The sequence below is a fragment of the Caretta caretta genome, chromosome 2, assembly GCF_965140235.1.
Source record: "Caretta caretta isolate rCarCar2 chromosome 2, rCarCar1.hap1, whole genome shotgun sequence".
Classification (NCBI taxonomy): Eukaryota; Metazoa; Chordata; order Testudines; family Cheloniidae; genus Caretta; species Caretta caretta.
The window spans coordinates 228,141,668-228,154,706 of record NC_134207.1 but is presented as its reverse complement, the minus strand read 5'-3'; the positions used below and the strand labels follow the sequence as shown (position 1 = coordinate 228,154,706).

Below are 13,039 nucleotides of genomic sequence, written 5' to 3'. Positions count from 1 at the left end.
TGATCTATCCCTGTGTCCTCCAGTCCCAGGTTCTGATAGTCAGGGGGTTGCATCCCTGACCATGTGGGCTAATAACCACTGATGGACCTTGTGACCCAGTGTGCCTAGAGCTGCCCTCACTGGAAATGCCGAGGTCCAGACAGGCTGCAAAAGGGAGAGCAGATATTCCCTAGACTGGTGGGTAACACTGAAATTAATCTCCCCAACCAGTCACAAACTGTGCTTCTGATCCCTACACTGGTTATCAAGAAGCAAATAAGGTTGCGGGAGGGTGGGAAGAGAAATCACACTGCCCCCTTACTGCATTCCAGTTTTCTGGCTCCCAATAACACCTAGATCCAGTACAGTGAGAAGTTACTTAAACTCTGTTCACATATACAAAATGTTCTTCTGACCCCAAAGGGTCAACCATGTTACCAGGTCTGTATATGTTTGGATCTTACCCAAAATACCATTCTGTCAGCCAATCCTTTAGTGCCTAAAACTAAAGGTTTATTATAAAGAAAAAAACAAGAAGAGAGATGTTAAATAGCAAAGCAGTCACATACATACAAAGACTTAGAAGTCCATATATCAGGTTCTTAGCAGTATTGGTAAATATGCTGGCTTGAAAGTCCCTCTGGAACACATCCACAGCTTGGATGGGTCATTCAGTCCTTTGTTCAGAGCTTCTTTTGTAGAAAAGTTACTCCAGAGGCAAGAAGCAGGACTGAAGACAAAATGGAGAAGATGCAGCTGTCTTTTGTAGTCTTTTGCCATACAGCTTGTATTTCCAAACGCAATCTGCACAGTCCATGACCTGGAAGCCTTAGAGTTCTGTCCATAGGTATGCCCCTGCATGCCTTGCTGAGTCATAAGGTGTAGCCCTTGCTTTTTCTCAATGGGTCAGTTGTATCGCTGATATCTCTTGATGAGTCATCAGGCAGGCTATGCAATGCTGAAGCCAATCTATTGGGGGTGTCAGCCAGATGTACAGCACAAGTTTGGAACTACAGACATATGTATAACTTCACAATACAAAGGTGATACAAACCCATAAACAAGATTATCATACTTGGCAAATTATAACATGCTGTATAAGGTGTGTAAGGCAAAAATATGTGGCACAACTCATTACAATATTGGTATTCATAATATCCTAAAGTGTCCCCCAGCTTCTATACAGCATCACAGACCTATCCTCCATGGACTTATCCAATACTTTTTTTGAACCCACTTACACTTTTGGTTGTCACAACATCCCCTGGCAAGCTCCACATGCTGACCATGCATTGTGTGAAGATGTACTTCCTTCTGTTTGTACTTCCTTCTGTTTGTTCCCTATTAATTTCCTTGGGTGACCCATAGTTCTTATGTGATGGGGTAAATAACACTTTTTCTCCACACCTTTCATAATTTTATAGACCTCTATCATGTTCCCCGCCTTTAGTAGTCTCTTCATATGGAAGCTGTTCCATACCCCTAATCATTTTTGTTGCCCTTCTCTGTATCTTTTTCCAATACTAATAATCTTTTTTGAGATGGGGCAACTAGAACTGCATGCAGTTTTCAAGGTGTGGGCATCCCTGGGACTTTTATAGCTGCATTAAGACATTTTCTGTCTTATCTATCCCTTTCCTCATGGTTCCCAACATTCTCTTAGATTTTTCAGCACCCACTCGCCACACTCCTTCCTGTCCAGGGATTGGAGCGGCCGGGGCCCTGGCACCCCGCTACTCTGGCCCACTGTGAAGCAACATGCGCTGCTGCTGCTGTGTGCCTTTGCTTGCTAGCCCCCGGGAGCAGCATGTGATGCAACGCCCCTTTCTCCCAGCCTCCCTCTCTGCACCATCCCTTCTCTTCGAGACCCCGCCCCCACCCTGCACTTTACCCCTCAGTCCCCACCCTCACACTGCCTCTTCCCTGCAAGACCTTGCCCCCACCCCGGTTGCTAGCCCTTGTGAGATGGCTTGCTGCTGCCAGTGCAAACACAGATACAGGTAAAAGATGGCTAGTGGATCCCGGTTCAGATTGTGGGTTGATCATTTTTGTATCCGCGCAGGGCTCTACCCATCCTTTCTGTACAAGATCCTCCTTTTCTAAAAGGCTCCTCCATTTCTAATAAACCTAGATCCCTCCTCTGAACACCATTGTCTCATCCACACATTGAGACCTTGAAGTTCTTCCTATCTAATGGGCCCTTTATGTGGAACTGGAAGCATTTCAGAGAATGCTACCATGGAGGTCCTGGACTTTAATCTCTTATCTAGCAGTCTAAAATTGGACCCCAGGACCTGTCTCCTACCTTTTCCCTGTGTCAGTACTATCTACTTGTACCATGACTACCAGCTCCTCCCCAGCACTGCACATAAGTCTGTCTGGATGTCTCGAGAGGGCCACAAACTTCAAACCCAGCAGGCAGTTAACCGTGTGGTTCTCCTGGTCATCACCAACACAACCATCTATATTTCTAATAATCGACTCCCCCGCTACTATTACCGGTCTCTTCCTAATAACAGGGGTCACTTGCCCTGGAGGGGTATCCTAAGTGTGAGAGGATACCATGACATCATCTGGAAGGAGGGTCCCAACTATAGGATCATTTCTCTCCACTCCAGCTTGATGATCTCGTTCTCTGAGATTTTTATCCTCCTCAGCAGCACAGAGGTTCTTAGATGGTGGGAGGGACGGCTTTACTGTGTCCTGGAAAGTCTTGTCTGTGTACCTCTCTGTCTCCTTTAGCTCCTCCAATTCAGCTCCTGTGGTCTGAAGAGCTTGTACTCCATCTCTGAGGGCCACGATCTGCTTGCATTGAGTGCACACACATGCCACCAGCCTGCAAGGCAGGTAATCATGCGTGCTGCATTCAGTGTAATAAAGTAGATAGCCCCCACTCTGCCGATCGACTTCTGCCTGCATTATTTTACTCTTGAAGGGGTTTATTTTTGTTCGGTGTTTGTGTGAGGTTTGTTGTTGTGTGTGTTTAGTTTTTGTGGGTGATGGTGGTGGGAGAGTTATTGGCCTAACAGTTTAGAGAATTTTCATTAGGTGGGTCTGGCTCCCATGCTCTCCTGTTTGCTGCTTCTGTTCTCTAGCTTCTCTGGTTGCTTATGAGGTGGCTTTTAAAATCCCTGTTGCCCCCTTGTCAAGGGATCCTAAAGGGATTAGGGTTTAAAGGATAGTAGTAGTAGGCTAATTAGGAAGCTCTCAGCCTTGCCTACCAGGCTGCTAGGCTCAGCACACAATGCCCCAAACAGACCATGCTATAAACTTCAACCAAGCAGGCGCACAGCAAGCAAGCAAGTTCACAACTACAAACCAATTGACAGACAACACACTCACCCTAAGAGTTACATAGTTATTTCTCCTTCACCTAGAGAACTCCTTGGCAAGACTCCCCTGTTTGCTGCTCCTGTTTGTTAGCTGAGCACAGGGCACCAAGAACAGCAAGTTTTAGGAGGCCTATTTTGAACCCTTCAGCCCACCCCAAGCCATTCCCCCATGGCATTCCAAAAGCCCAGTGGCCAGCCATCAATGCCATGCAGCACTCCTCACCCACCACAGGGTCCTGTGGCCAGTCCGCAAGGCAAAGTGACAAAGAAGACAGCACATCTACACGTGACTGTGAACATCGCTTCTGCAATGTGTATGTGCACTTGGCGATTGGACTCTTAATTAAGATTGTGCTCCGCTCTTCTTGAGCTTCTGTTGTTTTTTATGTTAGCAAAATTGCACACTTCTGTTGACTTAGTTTTAGAAATTGCACTATTTCTGAAATAATCTTTTTGTTCAAAGGTGACTACAGTTTCATGAAAGCACTTCCCATACATAAAGTATGTTAAAAGAAAAGGAGTACTAGTGGCACGTTAGAGACTAACCAATTTATTTGAGCATAAGCTTTCGTGAGCTACAGCTCACTTCATCGGATGCATTTAGTGGAAAATACAGTGAGGAGATTTATGTACACACAACATGAAAAAATGGGTGTTATACACACTGTAAGGAGAGTGATCACTGCTGGTAATAGCTCATCCACACTTTGCTATACTAATCGTCTTTGAGGATGTTGCAGGATGGGCCAAATAGCCATAAATTATATGTAAATTGTTTGGGGTTTTTTGCAGATGCAGAGACCATGACAGTAATGTCAGTTAGTAATTCTAGGGCATCAAAATAATTTGTATTTGTCAATTGTAAGTAAAAGACGTAACTTCTCTATTTGAAAAGTGAAGCCTAAAGTGCAGCTTTTTGATTGTGAAAGCTTGCTTGATCAGTTTCAATTGTCTTGGTAATTTATTTAAACTATAATACAGAAAAAAGTCACAATAACTATTCAGCATTTCCTAAACACATGAAAGTTAGGTTACAAACACTTGGTAACTAATAACCTGCATTCCTGTTATAATTCTGGATTTTCATTTAAATTATGTTAGAGAACACCAAACAGGCCCCCCACCCCCAAAAATAGAATTTTTAAATTGCTCAGACTTTCACACATGAAAATCATACAGTTTTGCTAATCCATTGTCCTGAACCTGGCTGGGTACTTTGGGTAGAGCTTGGTTCTGATTGTCCTGATGTTGTATTGACTGGTTGGTAAATATTTTATTTGCTCACAAAGTCTTTTATTTAGTTATTTTTTTAAATGGGGAAAATCGGAGAATGGAAGTAAACTTGACAGTCAGGAAAAAAAATCTAAAAATAACAATAGGGAATCTTTTGACATTTTGGAAGGTATTTTAGACACAATTCTAGCAAATCCTAAAGGAAGGGAGAATGAGCGAATGAAACAGGCTGGCTAAGATTATTTTTCATAGGCAAAGTTTTTTTCCCTAAGCTCTGTTCTGGTATGGTGGAATGAAGCCCATCTGGATTCTTTTATAATCTCCCACAAACTTCTTGACTGCCATAATCTATCGGCCTGGATTAAAAATAGATTCTTTCCACTTTCATTGGGTAGCTATTTCAGTCTGTCATGAGCCAGTGAAATCTCCTGGAATCCACTGTGCATCTTGTATTTATATATTTCCTCTTTGTGGAAACAGTTAGCTTCTTTGGGGATAAAAATCCTCACTGGTTCTTTTAAATAATGGAAGAAACTGAAAATCTGAAAGTTTCTGCTGCATTGGAAATCCTTATGATTGCTATACCGCTGAATGGAAGGAATGAGATACTATACTTGGTTCTCCCTATTTATTTATTTATTTATTTTTAATAAGTCTTTCTTCAGATTTTCAACTTCCTGTATGAATTCATGTGGCAAGGTCAGGAGGTGAAGTGGCAAGTCAAATAGCAAATGCGCTCTGGAAATCAGGCTTGAATTTTCTAGACCTGGGCAGATCCTCAGCTGATGTAAATGGTCAGTTGCATTTGTAGGTATGATGGTTTCATTTTGCCACCTGATTTCACTCACTCTGGCATTTTAGGCATATGAGGTGGGAAGAACACGTAAGACTGATATTTGTGGTTTTAACTTTTTAAAGAGATTATATTTTAAAAGAAAAAGAGAAGCAAAGATCTTTTATTTCTTAAGTTTTAATTTCTAGGTTTTTTATTTTTTATCTAGATTTGAGCTTTGTATGGAGAAACTGCATATCTATCCTTATGATTAGTAATCAGATGGCACATTACACATAGTTTTAAAAAAAATTCTTTGCATGCAAAGCGTGTGGTATTGTGTGTGTGTGTGTGTGTCACACTAAGGCTGTACAGCAAACAGCCAGTTGGCATTTTGCTCATGCGGTAGAGGCTCATGCACTAAACTCCAGAGATGCCGACTTCGATCCTGCCCGCCCGCTGACGACCAGGGTCTGTCAGTGTTACACAAGCACTATTCAGTCTTGGAAGAAATGCTGTGTGTGTTTGTTTTGGGGGAGCTATTGCAAACAGCAGGAGAGTTTGCCCTTTGCCTTAATCAGACTAATCAATTGGACGAACCATGCAAGGGTGTTTTTTTGGCTCAGATTTCTGAAAGAGGGAATTTGCTACATGCTGTTTTATCACCAGTATTCAAGGACTGGTGTGTTTATATACTGCAAGTAAAACAGGTTGCAATAAGAAAATACTTAGACTTCACATCAGTGATTGCTCCTCCAATGGAAAACCAACTGTCAGGGCCCCAAAATCTGCTACTGGTTGGCATAGGACTGGGGTTCCCAAGTTTTTGCTAGCACGACCCCATTTTAATGAAGACTTTCCTGCTGGGACCTCAGACACATACAAGTTGCCATTTTGAAGAGCAACATGGCATCCTTTGCACAGTGTGACCTTGCACGCACTGTACGTGAGAGGTCACGCTGCATAGAGGATGCCATTTTTCTCTTCAAAATGGCTTCCTACACACAGTGTAGGACCCTGTACATATGGTGCATGTGAGGTTATGCTGCTTGATGCCTGTATCCTCCAGGCATCATGATCTCTCACTCACTGTATGTGCAAGGTCACGGTGTACATAGCAAAATGGTGTCCTTTGCATAGTACGGATCATTGCAATCCCATCTGGTGATGGGGGTCACTACCCACAGTTTGGGAACTGCTGGCATAGGAGCAATGGTTTTCTAGAACAAATGGGAATAAATTTAAAATTGCTGTAAAGCATAGCTTTACTGTACAGGTTCTCGCTCTGTCTTTGCTTCTTTTTATTCATGAAGTGTATATGGCCGTGTCTAGTAAAAAACCATTGTTGCTACCTGCACTTGAATTTTTAGCTCTTTTTGGACCCTGCCTTTGAGTTTGTGAAGTACACTGGGACCCTGCTTACAGTTTAGAGGTCTGGGTGCTATTGCAATATGATAGTTTAAAAAAAAAAAGACAAAACTAAATCTTTATCTATGCACTGGTTTCAAAGCAAGGTAAGCTGCACCAGTGCAAGTCACTTTTTGTGCAAGTGCAACACATCTACACTAGGGGCTTGTATTGGTGCAGTTCTCTGGTGCAGCTGTACCAGTGCACTAACAGTGGTAACAGAGCTTGAGATGTATCTAAAATGTTGGGAATGTGTCCTCGTTTCTAACAATCCATATTCTTTACCTATATTTTTGTGTCTTCTGCCTTCTGATTAAGGTCAGATCACCTGGTTTGGCTATGAAAGCCCTCGTAGCTTCTGGGACTATATCCGAGTAGCTTGCCGTAAGGTTTCACACAATTGCATCTGCAGCATTGAGAATATGGAGAATGTCAGTTCTTCTAGAGCAAAGGTAAGAAATAAAATGTCAAGGTGGCTGCAAATTACTATTTATTGTATGTACATGTTAATCTTTATTTTTGTTCCCAACAGGAAAATATAACTGGCTAAGTTTATCCTGTAAAATCCTTCAAAGTTTTGGTTTTTTTTTTGTTTTGTAACTATCTAGTTATTACAAATCCTTGCCATGTAAATAGCAGAAACAGAATGATGATCATTACAATAGTGAGCTTTTCTTTTTTGTTTAGAGAAAAATAATGTAGGAATATAAATCTCATCAAATCTTTCTATTTAACAGAGTGTTTATCATATAACAGGTTGAGCCTGTTCACACCATCCAAAACGTATTGTTTCTGGTGGTTTTTATTGAGTGAAACTACTGACTCTACTCATATTTATCAAATCAGGCATGTCTATCAAATATTAATATTTTTTAGAAAAAGACGTGTGCTGTTTTTTTCCTGCAGGTTAATGTACTTTTGTCTGAGTCCTGAATATATGGTACCCAAATATCAAAGTATCTTTGTCCTCTTTTTAATTTTTCAATAACATCCTCCCATTTATTTTGGAACCGTTCTTCTCAATCTGGGCTATTTTTCTTTTAAAAGTGAAAGGCTATCAGTTATCTAGTGGCTACTAGCAGATGAGAGATTAATTCTTCATTTCTTTGCGACAGTTTCCTCTAGGAAGCCCCAGGAGGATTACCAGAGGTATTAAATACACAATAATAATTTTTGGGAAGTTTGGTTATGAAGTGAATCCCAATATTCTCTGGACTTGTCCACTCTGTGCATAAAAATCTCTTCTTTTCAATTTTTATATATAAATAAAATAATTTTTAACCTGATTGGCATACGATTGAAACAATATCTTAAAGAAATTTTCTGTTATCATGCTACACGCTGAGGTTGCAGGTCCTGTTTCGCAGATCAAAACACATTTCTTTGGGGGTAATTTGTCTGTACAAATCCTTCTTCCTCTGTGTCATATGGGAACATTTCTTTGTTGGGAAAGTTGTCTGCAAAGTTTGATAATGTTTTCTTCCCAATTGACCAGAAGCCAACATTTCTATTAAAGTCAATTTCTGTATAAAAACCACTTTTCTAGAAAGTGGAGAAAATAATATCTAACTTGAAAGTTCCTTAGGAGAGTGGGCCACTGTGTTATCTCTCTGCCACAGCAAGAGTGAGCTTTGTTGGAGATTAGACACTGTGTGTCAGCTCCCAGCCACCCCAGGGTGTCTTCTGAACCAGCAAACTTCTTGAGACTCTACCAGTCTTAGCCTTGCGGGTAACAATCAATGAACTCCAGCCCCCAAGCACCTCAGAGTTGTCTCTCTACAATGTACAGACCCTATCACTTTGCATTCACTGAAGATATTTGCTGCTGTTTTAAAGAGTTAGGGCATTACAGCTTAGTAACTTAATTGCGGTAATGAACCCTTCCCTTCAAGCACAACTGACTTGGTTTGAAGGAAAAATAGAACAAGTTTCTTAACAAAAGGATATAGGATAAGTCAGGGGTAGGCACTTATGGCACGCATGCCAAAGGTGGCACGTGAGCTGATTTTCAGTGGCACTCACACTGCTCGGGTCCTGGCCACTGGTCCGGGGGGCTCTGCATTTTAATTTAATTTGAAATGAAGCTTCTTAAACATTTAAAAAACCTTATTTACTTTACATACAATAATAGTTTAGTTATATATTATAGACTTATAGAAAGAGATCTTCTAAAAATGTTAATGTATTACTGGCACGCGAAACCTTAAATTTGAGTGAACAAATGAAGACTCGGCACACCACTTCTGAAAAGTTGCCGACCCTTGCAGTATAGGGTGGTGTTTATGTGACCATCACTTATTTGCACTGTAGTGTCCAGGAAGTGGACCTCTTGTGTGGACTGGTCTAGGCTGAGATTGATGGTGGGGTGGAAATTGTTGAAATCCAGGTGGAATTCAAGGGCCTTCTTCCTGTGGGTCCATATGATGAAGATGTCATCAATGTAGCATAAGTAGAGGAAGGGTGCTAGGGGACTGAGGAAGCATTGTTCTTCTTCGAGTAGTGTCCCTATGGGTGCTCTACTTTAGGTGTCTGTGTGCCCCTGCACCTCTAATGGGAGATTTTTGGCAGCAGTGTCCTGTTGAGCCTGTGCATGTGCTCTCCCTCCCTCATGGTCTGCCTGGAGGCTATTTAGCACTCACTCCATGGGCGAACCCCCCTCACTTCCTTCTCTACTGCCTTTGGCCTCTGACCAGTTGTCCCTTCCTTATTTGTGTCATTAGCATAAGTAGTAGTTGTTTTGTTACCTTTGTTCTCCCTAAAAGTATTCAGGCTAGTTTTGTTTTATTTTATTTTATTCCTTTGGTTTAAAAAGAAAAGAGAAAAAGGAAAAGAACTTCTTTCCTTCCCTGTCTGGGGGCATTCTCCCCCCTCCCCCCCCCCCCCCCCCCGGCATCTAGCAGACTCATAATTATTTTCTTTTTCAATTACCAAAAATAAAAAAAAAAGAAAAGAAAAAAGAAAGATGCTGTTCTTCTACATATTCCTCCCTGCTAGAGGATGACAACCCCCTGCCCAGGGGCTTGCCTGGCTCTCTCCGCTCCAAGCGGTGCCTCTCCTGCCAGGAGTCAGTTCCTGTAATGGCTAGACACTCGCTGTGCCTGGGAGACCCTCACAGAAGTGCTTTACCTGCCACACTGAAAACTGCAGGCTCACAGGAGCTGGGAGCAGAAGTAAAAATTCCTCCCTATAAACACTTCAGTCTGCAGGGGACTCCGGTGGGTGTTGACCCCGGATCATCCCCGGAGCCTTCACTTCAAAAGGGGTCGAGTGGTGAAGAGGGGGAGAGAGAGAGAGGGGGAAAAAAACCACCAGCAGACTCCCCCTGGAAAGGCTCTTCCAAGCAACTGGCCAGCCAGAGGGGTGTTCCCCAGTTTGGCCATCTCGGTATCGACCCCCGAGTAGCTGGCCAGCCAATGGGACTCCCCAGAGCGGCCACCTTGGTAGGACAAAAAGAAAAGGAGTACTTGTGGCACCTTAGAGACTAACCAATTTATTTGAGCATAAGCTTTTGTGAGCTACAGCTCACTTCATACATCCGATGAAGTGAGCTGTAGCTCACGAAAGCTTATGCTCAAATAAATTGGTTAGTCTCTAAGGTGCCACAAGTCCTCCTTTTTCTTTTTGCAAATATAGACTAACACGGATGTTACTCTGAAACTTGGTAGGACAATACCAGCAGAGGAACCTCCTGCTGTGAGCTCAGCTGCCGCTCCAGTTAGGCACCGGGGCTTCCTGCTGTGAGCTCAGCTGCAGCACTGTTCCACAGGGAAGCTCTGGAAGCTGAAACCTGAGAAGGGGCTTCCTGCTGTGAGCTCTGCCCTGCTCTGAGCTCTGCTCTCTGCACGGACAAGGGGCTTCTGTAAGCTCTGTGCTGCTCTGAGCTCTACTCTGGGCAACTAGTGCACCGAGAGGGGACAGTTACTGTTCCATCTCTAAAAGAGCGACACAGAGAAGTCCTGCTGTCAGCTCTGCTTCGGCACCCACACACCAGAGGCTTCCACCTTCCTGCTCTGAGGCAATGGTACCATCCCCTAAGGAGAGGGGACAGTTACCGTACCATCTCTAAAAAAGCGGCATAGAGAAACCCTTTGGTGCCAGATGCAACAAAACTCCCATCTAGGAAGTGTTCTGCACCTTCCCAACCATTGATACTAACTACAGACACTCCTCTGGGGTTCTGGATGAGCCCATGGTAACACAGGTGCTTTGATACTCTGGAGGCCTGTGGCCTCAGTACCCAGGGAGAGACAATTACCATACCGACTTTAAAAAGAGGCACCAACAAACTTTTTGTACTGGGCAGAACTTTCATTTAGGGAGTGCTCTGCCCAACTATCGGTACTGACAATGTACCACGGACCCTTCTCTGAGGTACCAAATGAACCCATGATACCACATGAGCTCTGACACCCTGGAGACTTGATGATTGGGGAAGAACCACAATCCCCATTACTTGGTACCAGGACCCCGGTATCTGAGCACATCCCGGCACCCAGAATCGCTCTTAGCACTGGGCTGTATACTGCCAATACCCCAGTCAGCGGCACCCTTACCCACTGACGAATATGACGCTGGCCAGGAGGAGATCATTCCCTCCCACCACACTACAAGGGTCATCCCCAATTCCATCACGCCAACTGCCTGTGCCTGGCTTCCTGCCTCTCCCTCCCAAGGCCATATTGTAACTCTTTGGGTATATACACACATGGCTCCACCGTCTCCGGTGTCTCTCAGGGAGAGTCCACCAGATGGTTTGCTACAGCCTGGCACCTGAGCCAGGGCAGGAAAGCACCTGAGCCAGGACAGGAGAGAGCTTTTTCAGAACAGGAAAGAAGGGGGAAGGAAAAAAAAAAAACCTGAAGAGGAAGCTACCTCTTCAGCACACTTCTCCTCATCTCTCCTAGATGAGACTGTGCTGCCCACACCTCATCACTAAGTGAAGATTTAAGAACTTTCTGAATCTTACCAAGAGGGTGGCAGACGAGCTGCAGATTCCTTTACAGGAGGTGGCAGATACACATCACAAGTTGGTGGAAATTCTGCATACTACCTTCTCATCTAGAACTATCCTCCCAATTAATGAGCTGATTCTAGATCCTACCAAAACCATCTGGCAGAGCCAGCCTCCATCACACCAACCAGCAACAATGTAAACAAAAAGAACCCTACATCTCTCTACAAAGAGGCAGACTTTGTTTTCAACATCCGCAACCCAACTCCATCACAGTGGATGTGGTTAATGCATAAAGCAAGCAACATAATGCCAAGTCAACTCCATATGATCAGGCTTCTCAAGATGGCGTATTCATCAACAACATTACTGTTTAGAGTCATAAATTACCAAACTGTCATGGCCAAAACAATTGTGTTAATCTTGGGAAACCCAGGATGTTTCTGAAACATTACTGGAAACACAAAAAGAACAGATTCAGACCATTCTTAGAGAAGGTCAGTTAATAGCCAGACCGGTCCTAGAGACACCACTGGATGTAGCTGTTACAGCTGCCTGCCCAGTCTCCATGACAGTGGTACTGTCATAAATATAAAGGGAAGGGTAAACCCCTTTGAAATCCCTCCTGGCCAGGGGAAAGCTCCTCTCACCTGTAAAGGGTTAAGAAGCTAAAGGTAAGGTAACCTCGCTGGCACCTGACCAAAATGACCAATGAGGAGACAAGATACTTTCAAAAGCTGGGAGGAGGGAGACAAACAAAGGGTTTGAGTCTCTCTGTATGCTGCTCTTGCCAGGGACAGAACAGGAATGGAGTCTTAGAACTTTTAGTAAGTAATCTAGCTAGGTATGTGTTAGATTATGATTTCTTTAAATGGCTGAGAAAAGAATTGTGCTGAATAGAATAACTATTTCTGTCTGTGCATCTTTTTTGTAACTTAAGGTTTTGCCTAGAGGGGTTCTCTATGTTTTTGAATCTAATTACCCTGTAAGATATCTACCATCCTGATTTTACAGGGGGGATTTCTTTATTTCTATTTACTTCTATTTTTTATTAAAAGTCTTCTTGTAAAAACTGAATGCTTTTTCATTGTTCTCAGATCCAAGGGTTTGGGTCTGTGGTCACCTATGCAAATTGGTGAGGCTTTTTATCCAACATTTCCCAGGAAAGGGGGGGTGCAAGTGTTGGGAGGATTGTTCATTGTTCTTAAGATCCAAGGGTCTGGGTCTGTAGTCACCTAGGCAAATTGGTGAGGCTTTTTACCAAACCTTGTCCAGGAAGTGGGGTGCAAGGTTTTGGGAAGTATTTTGGGGGGAAAGACGCGTCCAAACAGCTCTTCCCCAGTAACCAGTATTAGTTTGGTGGTG

The 13,039-nt window shown here is 43.3% G+C and overlaps 1 protein-coding gene across 6 annotated transcripts in view; it reads left to right on the top strand.

Annotated features, from left to right (window-relative positions):
* The window catches only part of RUNDC3B (RUN domain containing 3B), a 155,103-nt gene that overhangs the window by 35,563 nt on the left and 106,501 nt on the right, over positions 1–13,039 (top strand). For all 6 annotated transcript variants that reach the window (XR_012667245.1, XR_012667244.1, XR_012667246.1 and 3 more), the window contains exon 3: positions 7,042–7,175. Coding sequence is in view for 3 of the 6 variants with exons in the window: in XM_048838058.2 (XP_048694015.2) it covers positions 7,042–7,175 (134 nt within the window). In the remaining 3 variants the exon portion in view is untranslated. The remainder of the gene's footprint in view (positions 1–7,041; positions 7,176–13,039) is intronic.